This window comes from Thamnophis sirtalis, unplaced genomic scaffold (genome assembly GCF_051295495.1).
Source record: "Thamnophis sirtalis isolate CommonGarterSnake01/CBP01778 unplaced genomic scaffold, rThaSir2_p1.2 scaffold_1, whole genome shotgun sequence".
In the NCBI taxonomy this organism is placed as follows: domain Eukaryota; kingdom Metazoa; phylum Chordata; class Lepidosauria; order Squamata; family Natricidae; genus Thamnophis; species Thamnophis sirtalis.
The window spans coordinates 111,809,367-111,830,727 of NW_028261381.1; the positions used below are offsets into that span (position 1 = coordinate 111,809,367).

Consider the following 21,361-nt stretch of genomic DNA (forward strand, 5'->3'; position numbering starts at 1 on the left):
TGGGAACAAAGATTTTGAGAGAAGAGAAAAAACTTCTCTATGATCCCTCCAAAGATATATGGTAGGTTATCATAGCTCTCCCTTATTTTCAACCTTTCTTAAAAAGTTATTCTACTTAATGATTTCTGGCTTGTCATTTTGAAACTGGAAAAGGAGATATCTCCTCCCACTGAAGTAACTGAAAATTATTTCTAGCCTTTGTCTTTGGATCCCATGGGGATCCCATGGGGGATAGATAAATGTTGTAACCCTTTCTTTCAATAGATCATTCTCACTTTTTCTCAAGCTGGGAGGAAATTCTAGATTTAATATTACACAATTTTCTCTGTATAATAGAGGATTAACTGTTTTTTCTAATCAGTGATCTCGGCTGCATACTTTCCTTCTAAACAACAATAGAATTGTGGTATTGGAATACTTGCATTTTTAAAAAAAACATATTTTCAGCTGAGCATATGCATCATATTAATACAGAAGCAACAATAATAATTTGTGATTTAAAAATCCAATCAATTCACCTATTGTTTTTCTAAATAGTTACAATTGAAATATATGAAATGAAAGCTGATGTTATATTGTTTCATCTCTACATTATAAACTTTTTTTTTCTTTTTAGTCTAATTTTGCTATGGGACGCTTTCCTAGTACTTGGAGGAAGTGTTATATGCTGGATTTTGGCTTGGCACGGCAGTTTACAAACTCATGTGGGGATGTCAGACCAGTAAGAAATTTTAATCAAAGTTTCAAAATAAATAATATCTAATTCAATGTGATAATGTGACTAACAATGTGTATTATTTAATGAATACATTTTTCAGGATGGTTTTGAAAAAAATCAAGTTTATAGTGTATAATTTTGACAGTACTGTAAAAAAAAAGTAACCATATTCTAATTTCATCCTGAAATATTGTCAAACCTTAGCTTCTGAATACTATGTTTAGAAGGAGAAACAGATTTCACATGATAAATACAAATACATGTATTTTTATTACATGGGATTTTAAAGCAAAATTGGTACGGATCTTACAAGGTTCTGGCATTAATTTCAGTTTGTGGATATCAAGGAAATGGATAGGGTTCTTTGCAATATGAGGTTAGCCATGTATGATCTGACTATCTGCTCTGCCTAGTTCTTTTGGACGGTTGGAGTATGTTGCTTTTTAAAACTTAATACAAGTATTAATTCCAGTTATGAATTGAAAAGTTGATGCAACTCAAGATTTGCTATATAAGATTATACAGTATTACTGTTTTGTTAATATATAGGGTTATCAATAATTAAAGCTTTTAAAGAAGTGTTACTAATAGTGTTCCTAATATAGTATTCTTAAATATTTTTTTAAAAAAATATTAAAATTGCCCACAGTGAGCCTCCATCAGTTCTGGCTCCCATCCATTAAGGTTTTGTGGGTGGAAGTATCACACAGTTTGAAAAAAAATTGCCAGCCTGTTCTGGAGTCTGTGATGCAATGGATGCTCAGCTGGAAGCCCACTTTACATCTTAAGATGTTAAGTTGAGCTGTGTTGACGCAGTGGTTAGAATCCAGTATTGCAGGCTACTTCTGCTGATTGCCAGTTGCCAGCAGTTCAGCAGTTCGAATCTCACTGGCTCAAGGTTGACTTAGCATTCCATCCTTCCAAGGTCAGTAAAACGAGTACCCAGATTGTTGGGGGCAATAGGCTGACACTGTAAACTGCTTAAATAGGACTGTAAAGCACTGTGAAGTGGTATATAGGTCTTAAGTGCTGTTGCTATTAGAAACATGTAATATCAGATTATCAGAGTATCAGATTTTGTCTGCCAAATCTTCAAGCAAGTATAGCAAGCTTTTGATTAGAATTAACAATATAGACATAATTTTGCAATATTGTGCTTTTATTTTATTTACATTTGTAACTCTGGAAATTTTGATGTGTATTGTGTGTACTTTTCAAACATAAGCAAACTACTCTGCTCAATGTAACCCTGGTTAAAAGTGTGATTGGTGGCTGTAGCTGGCAAAACTGCCAGCGCAAAACTTTTATTTTCAGAATTGATAAATATTGTATTCCAGTGTTTATCAACCTTGAGACCAGCTCTGAGATGTATGGGTTTCAACTCCCAGAATTCCTAACCTTGGAAGTTGAAGTCCATATTGTAAAAATGTCTAGGTTGAGAAACACTTTTGTATACCATTGTGTAGGCCTAAATTTGACCTCTTATGCATGCCCATTTGGATTCATTTTGCCAGGGTCATTTTAGTTTTGGAGCTCCATCTCCCAGAACTCCTCAGTAAACATAGAAACCCCCTGGAATTGGCAGATAGGGAGAGGCCACCTAGGAGCTATTCTGTTGAGGGTTTTTGTCACCTCTGTATCAGACACTCAACTTGTTGATCTCCTGGTAATAGATTTGATACACAAGATGCCATAATGCTTGACTTTGCTGTGTAAAAAAAGAAAAATGGCAAAACATTAAAGTAACATCTGATTAAGTAAATTTTTTTGTAAGTTGCTTAAAATGTGATCAAGATATGTATGTTTGTCTTCTTAAATCCAACTTATATTAGAGGTTCACTGATTGCTTAGCAACTCTTCAAAGTTATACCAATTTGAAAAAGGAGACTTAAAACCAAAATTAAAGTTCTGATGGTCGTATGACTGGACTTTGGGCAATCGGCAACATGAATGCATTTATTGCCTTTTGCAGTGTACCATGTTCATCTGTGTTTTATGGTGGTTTTGCTAAAAATGGCACTTCCGAGTTTTGACAAATCCATGCCTACAATGAACCATTAGTTCCGTTAATGATTGTGGTGTTTGCTTAATGACCACAGCATTCATTTAATGACCACCATAGGTGCTTTACAAATGCTGTGTTCACTTAACATATGCCACAAAAAAGGTGGTAACATTTTACAATCATTACAACATATAATTGTAATGGGCAGGCTCCAATATGGTCGTATGTTAAGGACTATCTTGTAGCAGAATCATTACAGTATGTTAAAGAAGTGCATTATCAGCAGAGGGAAAACTCCAAAGAAGATCAAAATTGTTTGTATCAGCTTCTTTATAAATTGTTGATATTTACGGACTTACTCTGGAAAATGGACTCTTGTTTTTCTTTCCCTTCTTACATTAATAGCCCCGAGCTGTTGCCGGTTTTAGAGGTACTGTGCGGTATGCATCAGTCAATGCTCACAGAAATAGAGTGAGTATGACCATTTACATTAAGCTGAATATTTAAAACTGAAAACTATTTATCAAGTGTCTGTCATAATTCCTCCCTTTTCTGTATTTTTAAGGATGCTATATAAAAACTGAAACATAACTGACATGTCCTGAACTTGTCTGACTATTGCCATATTTTATGCTGAAGTCCATAGTTCATTAACATGTTTAGATGGATCTTTGCTGGTTAAGGGTGCATAACCTCAATATATTTTGCAATGTGTGTTTGTGTGTTTATAAATAAATACATTAAAATTAAAAATAAATTTAAAATATAAAAAAGAGATTGGTCAGGATACTCTGAATTCAGCATCAGTGTTGGGAAATATACTGGAGATCCAGTAGAGCAGTGATAATCATCCTATGGTGCGTGGATCCCTGGGGGGCCATGATGTGATCACAGGGGAGCCATGAAGGCTTGCATAAATGTTATTATTTAAATCTTAAGCCTTGGGGGGTCTGTGGCCATGATCCATGGCCAAAAAAGGTATTTAAAGGGGAACCTGTTTTAGTGAATTCTCTTGAAATCTACAAAATTTCTTCTAGTACCTCCATTGTACCAATGTCTCAATACTATCTGGGTCTAAGCAGATGGGATTAACAATTCAATCTATCAGTTGTGAGGTACATGATTCTGATCCAGTCTCATTTCAATTAGATCAGGCTTTTCTTTTCTTTCATTTCCTGATCCATCGTCCTGTACTGAAAGAAATAAAGAGAATAAATAAAAATAGAATAAATAAAAAGAAATCAAAGAAATCAAAGAACCACAGAGATAACTATCTTGTTTTTCTTCTCAGACCTGATGAATTCCCTCTGCATAGCTTGTTACTATTATTGGAGTGGCATTAAAATTTTATTTATGTGTATCATTAGTCACATATTCAAATAAGCAATACTTCTGTCAATACAGTTTGGTGTTTTGACATTGGATTATATTAGATAGAAGTGCAAAATACAGAAGATCAACATGCAGTTTTATTTTTTTTTTCTATAGGAAATGGGCCGTCATGATGATCTTTGGTCTTTGTTTTACATGTTGGTGGAGTTCGTTGTTGGACAACTGCCCTGGAGGAAAATTAAAGACAAGGTTTGTTCAGAAATATAGCAATTGAGATATCTTGAGGATATATAGTGAGATTTAATTTAAGATATCTGATAATTTGTTATTTAATAGCATACATGATAAGTTATTTTGATTAGAATTTCACATGGTGAATGACTTAATCCTTGTCTGCTTCCAGGAGCAAGTAGGGTCTATAAAAGAGAGGTATGATCACCGTCTGATGCTGAAACATCTTCCTCAAGAGTTTAACATCTTTCTAGACCACATTTCTTCTTTAGACTATTTTACTAAACCTGACTACCAGGTATGACTTCTGTGCTATGACTTGCAAATCTTCTTTCCTTCCTTTCCTTTAGTTATATTGATTGTGTAAGCCTTCATTGCTTGCTTTGAGGATTTTATATGTTCCAATTACATTTTGTTAAAACCATGTTAAATTCATGTTATATTAAAAGTGTATTCCTTGTTGGCTATATTTTAACTTGAATATTGGCTTTCTATTTTTATATTTCTATTTAATTAGTTTCAATTTTTATATTTCTATTTAATATTTTAATCTTTTTTTTGTTTTGAGAGGTTTTCCACCTCAAAATCATAGTATAAATCTATAATCAATAATCCAGACAAAATGTATATTATCAGAAGTAAATCTGAACTGTAACAAAGTGAGTTGCTTTCCTAGCATTTGATTGCTGTCTTACATGTCATTGGACTTGGCTGCCAGTTGAAGCAGATATATAGACAGATAGAGGGTGAAAGGGGGTGAAAATAGTAGCACATAACAATTTTCTTATAAATTCAGTTTAGGTTATTTTTCTCTTGGAGGAAAATTATTTTAAGATCCTGTTATATTCGTGATGTTCACAGGATATTTAAATCTCCTATCCTTCTCCTATTATCTGGACACGCTAGAATTCTTACAAGCAGTGTCAAGAAATTTATAGATGAAACTATGTGTTATTTAGAAGAAGAATAATAATATTTAATGTTATCTGATAATAAATATTCTATGATGATTGGGTATAAAGGTCTGCTTTCAGACAATGTCAGAACAGAATTTTCAAAAAGTTGTTTGAAGAAATAATTGTCACTAAATATAATTCCTTTCTTTGTTTTTATAGCTTCTCACGTCCGTTTTTGATAACAGTATGAAGAATTTTGGGGTGACAGAGAGTGATCTGTTTGACTGGGAAAAAAGTGGGGCTGATGGTTCTCTCACTACTACCACCACTTCCACTACTCCTCAACTGCATACTCGACTGACCCCAGCTGCTATGGGGTATTTGGATCATTTCTTTGGGTGTTAGATGAATTAGTATTTCAAGTTATCAGTGCTTCTTCATGGATGATAGGATTGCAATTATTATGAAAATAGAATGATACTCCTTCATAATAAGAATCTTAACCACTTAATATAATATTATCAATCTCATGTAAGATCAAGCATCTAAGATTAAGTTCATGCATCTCATATTAATTGATGGATCCAGATTCAATATTCTGTGTCAGATATTTAGAATGGTGTCTTCTAATAACTTGCATTTGGTCACTGACTAATAAGATGATACATGACTATCAATATCTTTTGGAAGAGAAGGGTCATTCCCAAATTGCTATCTTTCAGAGATGTCAGGAAATATTCATTCATAACATAGCCAGGTTGAAAACAGTTCAGATGGCATGATGTAATTGGGAAGAAATTCAAAACAAGCAATCTTTATTACATAATTAATTCTAATGGTTATTACTTGGTGGGGGAAGCTAGAGGCAAAAGTGATGGAATAATATCATCACTTCTGTTCCTTACCCTAATGGGGTAGGATGCTGGCTGTAAATTATGATATCTTCATAAACAACTGGAAACCTGAAAATTAGGGAAGATTGTTTAGCATTACTGAAGCTACTACGGAATTTCTAAATTTCAAGATGCATTTAAAATGTTACTTTCTACAATCTTTCTAATTTTTTTGGTTCAATTAAAATGAATGTCTATTTTTCTCCAAATTAGTATTTAAAAAAGTCACGTAGTATTGACGTTCTAATAAACAAAGAGACAACGCAGGTGAAGTGATAGGCAAGATAGTATCAAAACTAGATCTCTGAGGTCTTTAGAAGCTTGCAGTTTTCATTAAAATATAACTCAAAAATAGTGGAAAGCATTATCTAATACATGTTTGCAAGACCTATAGATTCTAGAATATTATTGATATAATATTGTCCACAGCACTAGATTAGAAGTATTTACGTTTGCATGTTCCTACTATTGAAATTATATCTGCTGCCATATAGGATGACATCTAATTAAAGACATTATGGTTTTTTTTAATTAGTTGATCTTCTATACAATTCTGCATATGCATAACTAAATTGTTCTTGAGATTTCTGTATGTCTGACTGTAGGTGTGCATGAATATAGATTGCTTGGAGATGTTTAATACCTTGTATTAAACATTATGAATTCCTTGTAGACAGAATTAATGCTTTCCTTATGAAGCCAATCCTTCCTCTTTTAGAAGAAGATGAGTAAGAGCCATAACTCTGCATCCTGTCATCTAATGCAGAGAGGACAATATTGTCAGTTTAGGGGGGGAAAAAAACCTGGGACATCTTTAGGATTAATTTTCACTTTTTTATACGTAGAATTGCCAATGCTACGCCAATACCAGGAGATTTATTACGAGAGAATACAGATGAAGTATTTCCCGATGAACAACTCAGTGATGGTGAGAATGGTATCCCTATTGGAATCTCACCAGAAAAGTTACCAGAGTCCCCCGGACATCGTCTTCAGGAAAAGGATGTGTGGGAAGAAATGGATGCTAACAGGAAAAAGATTAAATTGGGCATACATAAAGTAAGTGTTGCAGTTCAATAAATGATAGTGTTTACTTTTTCTCATGTTAACATGTAACTATACATCTTTTGTAGTAGTGATTAATCAGGTATCCATAGAAAATGAATAAACAGAGTATGATGAACAAAAACATTTAATTTGTCCCAATTGTGAGATAGATAGATAGAGATAGAGAGATAGAAAGGTTTCATTTTTACTTGTTAATAGTGCTGCTGATACTATATAGAATAATATTGGTCTGTTTCTAAAATTTCTTAAGACAATGAAATGGCTTTGTCTTCGTGTATTACTAATAGTCTTGGTCCATTCTCCATATTGTTTATAGTGCTAATCAGAATATTTGGTTAAGAATTTTAATATCAATGCATATCTCACTAGAAATACAGATAGTGCTCAACTAATGCCTAGTAACTAGCACCCAAACCAGAGGTGGGTTGCTTCCGGTTTAGCTCAATTTGGCTGAAATAGTAGTAGTGGCCGGAGGCTTGGCCCACCTGCCTGGATGATTCTGCGCATTTGCAGAAGCGTTGCACGCACGGGCGAGCACAAGTGAACTGGTTAGGACTCCACCACTGACCCAAAGAGATCAAATGTAACATGAGGCAGAGTTGAAACACACACACACACACACACACACACACACACACACACACACACACACACACGACTGCTGTACAGTCATGTCTGATTCTCAAAGACTGTGGAGACTGCTGGGAAATGTTCCTGCACTTTTCCTGGCAAGGTATTTCAGGAGTGGTTAACCTTGTCTGTTCCCAGAGCTGAGAGAGAGAGAGACTGGCCCAGGTCACCCAGCTCATAGTAGAATGTTTGAAGAAAGTAGATACAGGAAGGAAACTTAGGGGTAAAAAACTAGGGAGGCTACATGAGCTCATGAAAATTAGGTGAACAGATCTACTGTAGTTAGGTGAGCTAGTGGTTAAACTTGATATAAAATAGTTGTTTATGTTAAATTGTGTTTCTAAAATCTTCAGACAATTTTGCAATAACTTATTTTCAAATAGAGTGTGCCAGAATTGTTTTTAAAAGCACATTTGGAAATTACTTTATATAAAAATTATCTTACATTCAAGTATTTTGATAAGATTGCGATGTTATTCTTATGTTAAATTATTTTTTTATATTGTGATACTCCTTTATAGGCTACTACAGAAGAAGAAAACAGTCATGGGCCAATGAATGGAATGTTTAATGCACCAAGCCTTGGTTCTCCTATTAGAGTCCGTTCAGAGACCACACAGCCAGATCGGGATGTTCCTCTGGTACGGAAGTTAAGATCAATCCACAGTTTTGAACTGGAGAAGCGCCTGACTTTGGAGTCAAAGCCAGATGCAGACAAATTTCTGGAAATCTGGTAGGTAATGGTTTGTTTTAGGCAGATTTTCCTTTGCAGCTGTTTGGTTTGGTTTTGTCTATGGGTGGGTATGTATATAATTCTCCACTGTTGTTTAATTAGAATATCTGCAGTAACTAATTATAATTACTTAGTAATTAATTACTACTTAATTAGTAGTAATATGCATATATAGATTTACATATAGCTAACATTCATGGCAGTTTCATTCTAGTCAAGTGGTAGATAATGAAAATATAGATGATAAGAAATGAAAAAAAGTATTTTGTTGATTTAAAAAGCCAAACTGCCATTTTGCAGTAGGTCGCTGAATGTCCAGAAATAGAAGACATATAAATGACCTCCACAAAAAAGCTGCCAGGCTTTGATCTATCATGTCAGCAATGGACAATCCTAAATAGAATTTGTACCTCACACAGTGTTTGCTGGGACTCTCTGTGTAAATGGGGTATAGTACCCTCCAATCCGCCACCACTACTGCTGGTTTGCCCAATCCGGGGCGAACCGGCAGAAACCCCTCTCTGTATAGTATATATTTTATTTCCATGGATGACTAGTGCCACCTAATTTTTTCTAAAACTTCCAAGTTTTTTGAAAAGATGTTTGTTTATATGATATCCTGTGAATTCTGCTTTATATTGCTCAAATATTACACATACATTGATATATCATTTTTTTTCTTTTATCATTCCCTAGCATGGAAAAAAAGAAAAGAGATCTTAATAGTGGCAAAGAACCTGTAATTCCAGCTTCTCAGAAAACACGTGCTCCTATAGCTTCTTCCTGTCAGGAACATGTATGGCATTATGATGAAGAGTATCTGCCTGAAGCTTCCAAGCTGGTTTCAGGTCCTTCTCCAGAACAGGGTGATGGTGGTGTTAGCAACGGATACGTCGCTATCAATTTGAATTCCTGCCAGCAGGAGGTAGACTCTAAGGAATGGGTGATTGTTGATAAAGAGCAGGACCTTCAGGATTTCAGAACTAATTGTGCTACAGGGCATAAAACAACTGGAAGTCCTTCTGATGAAGAACCTGAGGTACTCCAGGATTTTGAAGAGTCCCCCCAAGAGGATAAACTTGGACTTCAAACCAAGCATACCCCTGATGGAGTAGTGCTTAATTTAGGCGCTGAATGTTGTGGAATTGCAGTTTCTGAACAGTTTACAGATCAACTAGAACTCCCAGTTGGAATTGCTGGTCATGCTCTTGCTGTCACGCCTACAAGCCTAATGGAGGCACAAGCAGAAGGGGCTCTTACTCCAGTAAGTAAACTAACATCCAGAGTCTGTTGTGGTTAAGGCAAATTAAGAAATTGCTGACTGAAAACATGGCATTTGGATTACAATCAAAGCACTGTTAAGAGATGATAATCTGCTTTAGTTCTTTCAAAAGAGGGTGAAAATGTTCGTAGCATTTTTATATTTTTCAAATACTGTGCTAAAAACACATTTTTGCAATCCCCGTAACTCTTGCAACTGATTTTATTATTGTATACACCATTAAATATTTTAACAGAAATATCATGATACCAGAATAGCACAATAACTATGATATTTGAACAATTAATTATTTGCATAGAGCATTCTTATAGAGTATTTTTTTAAATATGAATTATAGCCCAAAAGGAGGTAATGATTATTTCAGAAATAAAGAAAACTGATAGAATGTACATACTGGGCTTACTCCATTTTAAGTCTTTATTTTCAGGTGCTAATAACTGCTATTAAATATATTTTTTTACTTTAATGTATTCTAAAAAAAGTTAACTCTTACATGTAAAGGTATAAATTGGCTTTGCTGCCTGATATCTGAAACTATTGTATTCGCCTGAAAATGTATACGCCAAGAATCAGTCACTACAAATATCTTCCATCTTCTGGGCCATGTTATTTGAACATCTTAACATTTTGTTTTAGATTTCCAAGAGAATGGTTGTCTTCTTCTTTGGCAACATCATGGCCATTCCTGTACCAAGATTTTTTTTTGCAGTTTTTCTTCTTTACTATTTTTGTTCAATATAGCACATGCTTAAATACAACATATACTTAGAGTACATAGTATATATCTATGTAGAGTCTCAACCATCCAGGTTATGCTTGACCCATACGTGCTTTTCCAAAAGGCAACTGGATTTTCTTGGATTTTTTTTCTTTGAAAATGTTTCACTTATCATTCAAGAAGTTTCTTCAGTTCTGACTGATTGGTGGGGAATGGAAGGATTTATGATAAACCTTTCAAAGAAAAAAACAAGAAAGTCCAGGTGCCTTTTGGAAAAGCACCTTTGGGAGTACATGGTATACTTTTTTCATTCAAAAAAAGAATAGCAATGACTGAAAGTGATATTACTGAACATATTACTGTACTGTCAGTTCCATACTTTCTGGTTAGATCTGCCCTGTAATTTTGCCCTTGAAATGGCAGGGCATGGGATTCAAGCTGTTAACAGTTCTTTGAATAAAGGGGTAGTTTTCTCACTGTAAAAGATGTTGTGGTGTACTTCATCCTAAATAAGTCTTTGCTCAAGTCAACTGTTTTAAATTAATTTAGGTTTCTCCAATTTACCTTTTAGGAAAGGTTATATAGAAACAGGTGGTCTTAAAAATACAAAGAATCCTGGAAAAAGCAAATTATTTGGATCCCTGGCAAACAGGTTTCAGCCATGGTATAGCATAGAAACTGCATTCTGTGATGCTTTACTATAATTGATAAAGTTAGTGTTTTAAAAATATGTATTAATGTAGTCAAATTGAGTAAATTATGTACTAAGAACAGGTTCTATGGAGGTGAACATGTAAAATAATTTATCATACAGCTTTATATCAAAGATAAATTATATGTTCTACCTGTTACAGTTTCTAAAACATATATTTCCTACATAAAATAAAAATAAGAGTATATTATTTGTACTACATGGTTATTCCTCAGCTCTTTTAGAAAGTCTTCGTCAAAGCAATCTGCAACTATGGCATGAAAAAATCTATACAGTAAAAAGTATAACTTAAAAGTGAAAGCCACATAGTATAAACATTAAAATTTCATATTTAAACATTTCTTGTTTATACTGAAGCCCAGAAAAAGAACGACAATTGAATCAATTTTGCCTAGGAATGAATGTGGAGATTTTACTGCTGTTGTCAAGTCCAATGATACCTTGAATGAGAAAAATAAAATTTACTTACAAAGTAAACATTTACTTAGCCCCCCTACCCCCCCATTATCGTAAAGATAAAAGGAGGAGAAAGAAAGCACATTCAAATTTGCAAGACTATGTTATTATTATTATTCTAATAAAAGTAGATTTAAGTCTACATAGCATCTGTTTTTCAGTGTGTTCTACTTAATAAATCTGATATTAACCTTATAAGGCAGAATATGCTTCCTTTGTCTTTGTGTGAATTAGGGGGAGGTCTGTCTCAGGCATTTTTGCAAATCACTTTTTTGTCCTGGGCTCTAGCCTCATTCATTGATTGTTGCCTTGGTAACAGATGTTCTCTCTGTCCTTCAAGGCCATCTTCTTTACTCACAATATTACTGCTCTTAAGTTCTCATGCTGTTTGAATTTCCTGACTATGATTCATTGTTCTATATGTACCTACAATTTTTTTTATCAACATATTTGAGCAAACTACACAATGTTTTGATTTTATAAAGACAGCTTAATTGTGTTGTAGGAGGCCATATCCAAGGATAAAGAGCTGGGCAAATCCATCTTTAGCGGTTACATTGAATCATACTATTGCAAATCACTTTAGGAGAGCCCACTTCTGGCTACTGCCTCAAAATATGTGTTACCTCTTCATTTCTGGCATGATTATCTGCCCTAGGCATCTTCTATCTTGAAATAGGCTTTGAAACCAACATTTCTAATTCTTGTGGTTAACCTAGATGTAGCAGTAGATTGGACTGTAGTTCCTACATCTGGTTGGGGAGAATCTGCCTTCTTCGTTTGTTCCACCTTTGCCTTTTATGGACATCATGGATGTCAAAATAATGATCACATACTTTCTTCAATTCAGAATATATATAGATAACCTAGATTGTCTTGTCCTTAGTGTGAATTTAAACAACCAAATTAATCATATAGGAACCAGTATTTTCATTTGTGGAGGATTTTGTTTCAAATAGCCAAAACTTCTTGGATAAAGTTTTCCTCAGTGTTTATAACATCCATTAGGAGTCTTTTATCAAATTTAAGAAGGTGGTAGTTATGTTCTAGTCTAGCTTCTGTATCCAAATCCTGATAGTTTTGTTAAGCTTGGCTTAGCTTTCCTTGTCTGATTTCAATGCATTGCCAGTTTGACCCAGATCTCATTCCCCCCTCCTACCCCCCCCCCAAACCCCTCATTATATGGAGATTACATCTACAAATCCTTAGTTGCAGTAGGTCAGGTCTTTGCCGGATTGGAAGCTTTAAATTCAAAAAGTTAATATGATGAAGTGAGACAGATTCCTCAGTTTTCCTAACTTTCCATGATACCATTCCATATTTCATGCTGTGTTTTGGAATTTTTATTGTGACTTAAGTAGAGGCTTTATTTTTGTCTGTAAAACTTTATCTTGTTATAACCTTCATAAACTGATTAAAGGAATTTTGGTTTTTTTCTCATCTGGCTGTGAAGCAGTTTGTGAAAGTTGTAGAGTACTTTATCTTTTGTCTGTCTGACAATCAAAGCCCTTTAAGACCATAGCTACCAGACCTCTTCATTTACTCTCTCAGAAGACTGCATTCGTCATTGTGATCATATCAGTCTGACGTTCTAGTGAGCTCTATGCTTTTGTATTTAGTTGAATCTTACCTAATTTTCTATAAGGAGAAAGTAAGTCTGTGGTCTCCATTTCCCCTCCTGCTGAAAGCAGTCTCCCCTTTTCACTTATGGTTAGAAGAGATCTTCCCTCTATTTTTTTTCTAATCCACTAAATTCCTTAGAAATAGTTATGTATATGCTTGATATTCAGATAGTTTCATTTCTTACTTCAGTATAAGAAGGATACACATTTATTTCTCTCTTGTAATAGGCAACATAAATGTTTTTTGCCAGATAAATCACATGAACAGACAAATTTGGACAGACAAATCCAGATTTGCTATTCCCTGAATCTGATGGCTTCATCAGTAGTAGGATCTCTCTTTAACATCAGTTGGGCAGTCACTTTATTACAGCTGTCTGATCTTAGTGGGAATTGTTTTCTTGCTAGGATAATTTGACAGGGCAGTTTATTCTCAGTTTCTTTATTGTTTACCAACCTCCTTGCATAGTAGCTTGCTACTGAGCTGTGTATGTAAATCATAGAAACTACTGGTTATTTACCTATAACTGTCATTCTTAATATGGCCATCTGTGAATCCAAATGCCAACCATCCATCCTTCCAACCTGGTTCCAAGGACAGCATTTTTAGTATTAGCCTGTATTGTGGCTTCTTTGAAATAGGTGACAATGGCAGGAATCCTAATTTCACGTGCTGAATTTAGTGAAGGGAAATGGGCTTCCTTCCCAAAGTTTAATGTTCCAGAATGCTCCACATAGGTTACTGTGCATGTGCAGAACCCATACACACAGATTCATAGATAACTACCTAAAGAATTGCAATTATAGGTAAGTAACCAGGTCCTTTGTTCTATTATTCTGTAATAGTCATTATGCGTTTAGAGTAGAGCATGATATTTGCATAAAAAACGTTACTTGGAATGAACATTGGGTCGGATCCAGGTTTTATTTCCCTGAATAATGTTCCCTGAAGAGATTTCCAACACCACACAAAGAATATTATGGGGAAGTATAAGGGAATAATAAAGCAAGGGAAATTAGCAAACGTTGCTATATTGCCCAGGGAAGTGTTCTCCTTTTATAAATAGAATAAGTGTTTCCAATTGTGGAAGCAAGACCTGGATCCAATTCAGTACATTTCACTATTGGTTATTTTTGTCAGGGAGGGTTTACAAGACAATCAATTTTTTAAATAATTTCTTTTACTAGTAGCATTATTTTATTTTCTGAATTTTATGCTTTATTAGTGGCCTATGAGAAAATAAGTCAGAGGAATAAAATAAGTGGTCTTTGTATGTTATGGCTTATTATTGGAAATATCAACTACTGGAAGACTAATGTATAAAACTAGATAAAGAATAATAAAATGGTCTTATTAAATATTTGAAACATTTTCTTTTTTTCTCCTGCCATATTTTCACAGCTCAGCTCATTTCACATGTCGCATTTCTCCATTCCACGAATTTCAAGCCCAAACATCTTCTGTACCCTGAACCCTATCTCCCACTTCATCACCCACATGGATCCTAAGAAAGTGACAAGCTTTCCAAGGAGTCAATCAGCAGAGAGCCACTCTTCCTCTTCCTGGTCACCTTCCTGTAGGCAACTTCCTGTTATTCCCTCTGGAAACAAGTTTCCCCCTGTCATTCACATCTCAAAAGCACAACTCCAGCAGGTGAATGCATCTTCATTTTCATCAAAGCAACTACACTGTTGGTCATTTGAAAAGCTTTACAGTTCCAAATTACTATGCAGGGCTGAGATTTGGTTTATTTGTCTGAATAGGAAAACTGAAAGCTGGGAGATACAGCTTTTTTGAGAAAGAGTCATTTTAAACAAGTAAACTGTTTTAAAATGATAGCAAAATCTTCACAGAATAAATCAGAGTGAATCCACTGATCTTTTATGTAGAAGATAAAATTATTTTTCAGAAATTATGAATGTTTTTGTAGTTTAAAGTTTGAGGAATAGTTTCAATAAATAAGACTCAAAATTAAAGCTATTAAAATTAAAACTGATATAGGTGATTGTTGCATATACAAAAAAAGAAAGGGCCTCATTTAATTGATTGAGAAGATAAACATTTGCATGTTTCTTTTCTTTTAACAACTAGAATGCTCAAATATATATGTTCAAGACATGTGTTTAGTAATAGGAATCATTACTAGAGACTGGAGACTAAAACATATGAAGAACGGTTGCAGGAACTGGGTATGTCTAGTTTAATAGAAAGAAGGACTAGGGGAGACATGATAGCAGTGTTCCAATATCTCAGGGGTTGCCACAAAGAAGAGGGAGTCAAACTATTTTCCAAGGCACCTGAGGGTAGAACAAGAAGCAATGGGTGGAAACTAATCAAGGAGAGAAGCAACTTAGAACTGAGAAGAAATTTTCTGACAGTTGGAACAATTAATCAGTGGAACAGCTTGCCTCCAGAAGTTGTGAATGCCCTAACACTGGAAATCTTTAAGAAGATGTTGGATAGCCATTTGTCTGAAATGGTATAGGGTTTCCTGCCTAGCCAGGACTAGGTTGGACTAGAAGACCTCCAAGGTCCCTTCCAACTCTGCTATTGTATTGTGTTGTATTACAGTGGTGGGTTGCCAATTTTGTTACTACTGGTGTGTGCTCCCGTCCACGGGTAACACTTTTGCGCATGCGCAGAAGCGTCCTGGTGGGTGGGCAAAGCCTCCCATCGCCGCTACTATTGGTTCGGCCGATCCAGGCTGAACCGGCAGCAACCCACCTCTGAATCAGTAGTACTAAAACTGCCAAATGGAAAACTCCAATTAATCTTTAAGAACAAAATACTCAAGCTTTCTTTCTTTCAGTAGTTGTCTTATAATAGATGTTATCCATGTTATTTTAACATAAGAAAAATAACATATTATATTAGTAGAGCAACTACTTACAATGATTATTAATCATTAAAGCTTAACATTTAACATTTAATTTGACTCCATCCTACCATAAACATTACCATATCTAAAATTTATGCATGTAACTTTTTGCTTCTTATATAAAATACTATTTCTCTCAATATAAATTTTTGTTTCTAATTTAATATCATTGAGCAATGATAAAAAGATTTAAAAAATATTCCAAAGGTCAATTTTCTTTCACTGAAACTATATAAGCCAGGTTATCTCTGAAGCAAGAAGTAATTTCTTGAACTAGATTTCATACATTTTTGGCCCTTGCTTTTTTACCTTGTTTATGGTGAAAATGTAATTATTATTAAAAACTTAGTCTTAATAATTTAGGACTTAGCACTCTGATCCTGGGCATTAACTGCACAATCTTATATAATGGCCATGGGATCCAAAACTGAACAAGAAACAATATCTTAATTTTTCAGAATGATTATTTGCTTTTTAATTAAAGTAACTGTACTGCAACATGAAGACAAAAGCTAAAATATATATTTAATATTTCAAAAATTAGCAAAGAATTGAAACAGAAGAAAAAAACCTGGATGTGCCTAATCTGTGTAGTTATCAATTCTATATAAATAAATAAAATAGATGTTTTTAGCTAATAAATGATGACTATATTTAAATACATATATTGTAACCTCTCAGTTCTTTGGTGCTATGTTATTTTTTTTAAATCAAATCCGTTTCTTATCTGTTAAAAAAAATAGCCTTTGATAAGCTTTGTGGTAGCTAACGTCATCTGAAATTTTGCAAAAATCACTAAATCTTATGAGAATTCTGAATGCAAGAATCTATTGGAATCCAATACAGGTTTTCCAGATTCCTATCCATTATTATATTTTTTATTCTTTTATTCTTCCAAGGCATTTTCTTTCCCTTGTTTCTTCTTATCCTATTTGTCTCTGTTTAAATCGAGTATAGAGCATTTTTATTTTTATTTTTGAGGACAACATTCCTTTAGGAGCCCAAACTGCAAGTAAATGGAGCCAGAGCACAAATTAAATAGGGCCAATCCTTTTTTTTTCTTTTCGTTGTTCCTTGATTCCATTGCTGAGCAACAATCTTGGAAAACCTCTTGATGTTTGTAAAATATTTATTGTGAATATTTTTCTTTACACATTTTTCATAACTTCCTCCTATTTTATCACATCAAGGAAATAGATAGTTTTTATTTATCCAAGACTAATTGACTTATCTTGCAATCCATAAAACAAGACATATCCCAATTTGTTATTTAAGGGAATCTCTTTTTCTCTCACTTTTTCTCAAGTATTTAACTTTCAAATTTGTACATGACCATTGAAAAAGCACTTAAAGCATTCAATGTTCTAGTGTTTATCATCATTGAATTGTTCTTATACTTCATGGTCTTGTCTAAATTTGTCGTTTTATCCCTTCCTAGATAATCTCTTTATTTCTCAAAAACACTATTTTTTATCTATTTTTGATCCTGAGGGAAAAATATATCCATCTTGGATTTTTCTTTTCATTCTTACTTTCATAACAAGCTTTTAAAAAACTTTTGGATAATAAAGTGATATTGTTGGTATATATTAGCTTTTAATGTATCAGGCCACAATTTTCATTCCAGCTGGGATTTCCTCCAATTCTTCCATTCATACATTTATTGTGCACATTATGAACAGTATGCATCACCTGATTCACTTACTTTTTCTGAGCTGTTCTGTTTCTCCAAATTCAGCTCTTAATAATTGTTAAGATGCTTCAAAAAATCATCAAATGTTTTGGCTCACTATTTAACTGTTTTATGATCCATATTCTGGCATAACTCATGCAGTTGTTTTAGAAGTTCTTTAAGAAAACTTTCCTTGTCTTAGATATGAAAGCCGAGTCTTGGTTTTGTAATTTGCATATTCTTTTGAATTTACTATTTTTGGTGTTGAGATGCACACCAGTCTCTTCCAGTTTTCAGGACATGGTGTTGTTTTTGTATTGTTAACATTGAACAGCTAGTATTCTGGTTTACCTTTCTTCTAACAGCTTTAAATAGTTCAATCAATCTGTTCTTTTTTATTTGGCAACTGGTCTGTTCCTGTATTAGCTCAATTTCTTGTAAAGTTGATTCTTAAGTATGTTTCTGACATTCCGTAATCCGTTTTATACAAGTTTTCAATATAGTAGTCCCATCTTATTTTACCCTCATTTACCCTCATTTTGATAAAAGATTTATATCTCTTCTGGGATTACTTTCAGATATTTTACTTTAGTTGTATACTTTCTTATGAATTTCCCTTAAATAGGCACCTTTTCTTATTATTATTTGTTAACAGCTTAAATTATCTTTTCCTTTATGGTTTAACAGCGGAATTTTGCATACAGTTGTCATATATCTTTCATGCAAAGGAATATTTTGTGTTCAAAGAACAGGGACAAACCTGTCAAAAGGAGAGGACTTTTACAGTTGAAGGCACTGATAAAGGTCAGTGAAGTAAGTAGAGGGAAAGGCTGTGCAGAAAGATAAATCAAAAGCAAATTGGGACAGTGATTATAGAAACAGATTCAGTAATAATCTGAAGCAGATGCGAGAAGTGTAGAGGATGTAACAGACTATTTTTGCTCTGATGCAAAATAGTTTGATGAATGTTGTAGACAAAAGGCAAACATTTAAAGCACAATAAACAAACAATAAATGATCTATGAATCAATCAGATTTTCTGCTGTGTATAGTAATTGTTCATTATTAAGTATATTCTTATAACATTTCTTGTTGGAAATAACTACAAAATAGTTCATAAGATTATTCAGCCAGAAAATGATGACAATGATGTCAAGACAATGATGTCAAAAGACTTGACACCATTGATGCTTATGGAATTTAAAGGTCATGTTTCCAATGATTCTCACTAAGCACCACCAATGTATATATTTCTTATAGACTGAAACTACAATCTGATATATCTTTACACCAAAGTAAAGTTGAGTTTTCAGTAAAGAGGTATAAGATTAGACTACTTAGGCCTGCCTCCTTATAGCACTTTAAAACTTTAACAAGAAAAAGAAATAAAGTAAAATAGAAGACTGCAAATACATTTTTACATTGTATTATTTAGAAATGAAAGTATATCAGTTAAATTAAAAGCATGTAAAAAGGACTAACTAGAGCAAATAGAATAATGTGGATAAAGACAGATAGATTTAGAGAGCGAGAGTAATAAGATAAGTCATTTTGATAAGAATAATTTGAGTAAAACAATCATCCTATTGTTAAGTGATCCCAAATTGGACTAAACACTTTTCTTATTTTTCATTGTATTCAAGATATAATGAAAAAGAAATTAACTACTGTTTTGAATTTGTTTTGATAATATATGGTGATGTCAAAAAACAAATTAAATAATTTATTCATTATTTAAATATTTTCTTTACAGGTTACAATCCCTAGACCATCAATGGCATCCACACAGTCTACTTCTGAGAGTTTTCATTATGGGCAGCATCTAGAGAAGAAAGATCGGGATCCTCGGGCTTTGGAATATACAATTGAACTTTCCTCCCCTAAGGAGAATGTTGCTGCCTTGGTTGAGGCAAATGGTGCATTGACTTTTAGCAGCAGTAGAACAGATTTAGTTCTCAAATTAGATTGCAACCAAGGGGCACTTGATAAAGATGTTGATGAAGGCATTGAAAATCAGAACAATAGCCAAACAAATTTACTTGAACAATACATGAAGAAACAAGAAGGAAGAGAAAATGTGAATCTTGTTGAAGGAATAGAAGACAAAGAGCCTTTCATTGCTTGTGAAGATGCTGTTGAAATACAAATTAAGGAACCCTGCTTAACTGCTTCAAGAAGCACAGAATCTGTTTTGGATGGACCTCAGGTTATTACAGACCCAGAAGAACAAAGACCTTTGGCCAGCTGCTCCTTACTAAATCAAGGTACAAAACAGGAATTACAGAAACAGTCAGCTGCTGAAACATCAGACGTTTCTCTGTCAAGAAGCACTGACCTATTTGCTTACAAACAGGAAAGTCAAGAAATACAAGTACATGAAAATGGCTTCCACGATGAGGATATTGATCATGCTAAGGAATTGCAATGCCAGCAAGTGAAACTTGCCACAATTTTGCATGAAAAGGAAAAAGAAGAGCAAAGTATTCAAAGAAATGGAGAGCTATTCTATTCTATGTCAGAGAATGAAACTTCTAGTCAGTCCAAAAAAGAATTAGTTAGATCACCATTTGTAGCTAGGCACAGTCGCATACCAGTTTTAGCACAAGAGGTAGATTCCTCATCAGAATCTTCTCCTGTTTCAGCAAAGGAGAAGCTACTTCTAAAAAAGGCCCACCAAACAGACTTAGTTAGACTATTGGTAGAAAAGAGACAGCTCAGATCTTTCCTGGGTGACCTTTCAAGTGCCTCCGACAAGTCACTGACGGAAACAGCAGAAGCAGGTCCCATACCATTGTCAGAAGATGTATTGACCTCCTTTTCCAAATTAACATTGGACACTCATTTGCGAAATCAAGTACAAGAGAGCTTTTTGTCATCAAATAATCCTCAACCCAGAAAGAGCAAAATACCAAGGCCTGTATCTTGGACTACTACAGATAATATTAGCAGTTCAAATTCAGCTCAGTTTTTTCCTCGGCCACCCCCAGGAAGGCCACCAACAAGGCCTGGAGTAGAAGTTAGGTAAGTGCAAACATCTAAGCAATATGAAGTATACATCTGTATAATATAACACTTACAAGTTGCACAGTCTTTGTTGCTTTAATTATTTGGGAGGAAGCACATGGAAATAATTTTTTCCTCATTTAAAACTGAGGAAAGGTTTTTATGAATTAACATTTGTAATCTGTGCCTGAAATGGGTATGAGGTACTAAATTTCTAAACGTTTTGGTCTTGAGATTTGAGTTATAGAATTCTAAGGGGATGATAAGAATTGTTTATCGTTATGTGGAGAAGTTGAATATAAAAACACTTTTATTTTTATAATAAACCCTCTGTATTGAAATCTGTAGTGTATGTCAGTAATATCAATGTCTATTCAATTATATTTTAAAAGCTGTACCTAATAGTCAGAAAATTTAACCTATAGCTTCACTATAACATATTTTGATAATGTTGTTAGTATATACATTATGTTTTCTATTTGCTGTAATGCAAACATCAAACATAACAAAA

The 21,361-nt window shown here is 33.9% G+C and overlaps 1 protein-coding gene across 3 annotated transcripts in view; it reads left to right on the plus strand.

Moving 5' to 3' along the window:
* Positions 1-21,361, plus strand: part of TTBK2 (tau tubulin kinase 2) — a 75,294-nt gene that overhangs the window by 43,824 nt on the left and 10,109 nt on the right. For 2 of the 3 annotated variants that reach the window (XM_014057331.2, XM_014057332.2), the window contains exons 6-15: positions 617-721; positions 3,129-3,194; positions 4,212-4,304; positions 4,459-4,584; positions 5,402-5,559; positions 6,921-7,134; positions 8,295-8,506; positions 9,203-9,770; positions 14,699-14,950; positions 19,601-20,868. In XM_014057331.2, the coding sequence (XP_013912806.2) occupies positions 617-721; positions 3,129-3,194; positions 4,212-4,304; positions 4,459-4,584; positions 5,402-5,559; positions 6,921-7,134; positions 8,295-8,506; positions 9,203-9,770; positions 14,699-14,950; positions 19,601-20,868 (3,062 nt within the window). The remainder of the gene's footprint in view (positions 1-616; positions 722-3,128; positions 3,195-4,211; positions 4,305-4,458; positions 4,585-5,401; positions 5,560-6,920; positions 7,135-8,294; positions 8,507-9,202; positions 9,771-14,698; positions 14,951-19,600; positions 20,869-21,361) is intronic. The other variant, XM_014057333.2, reaches the window with a different exon arrangement.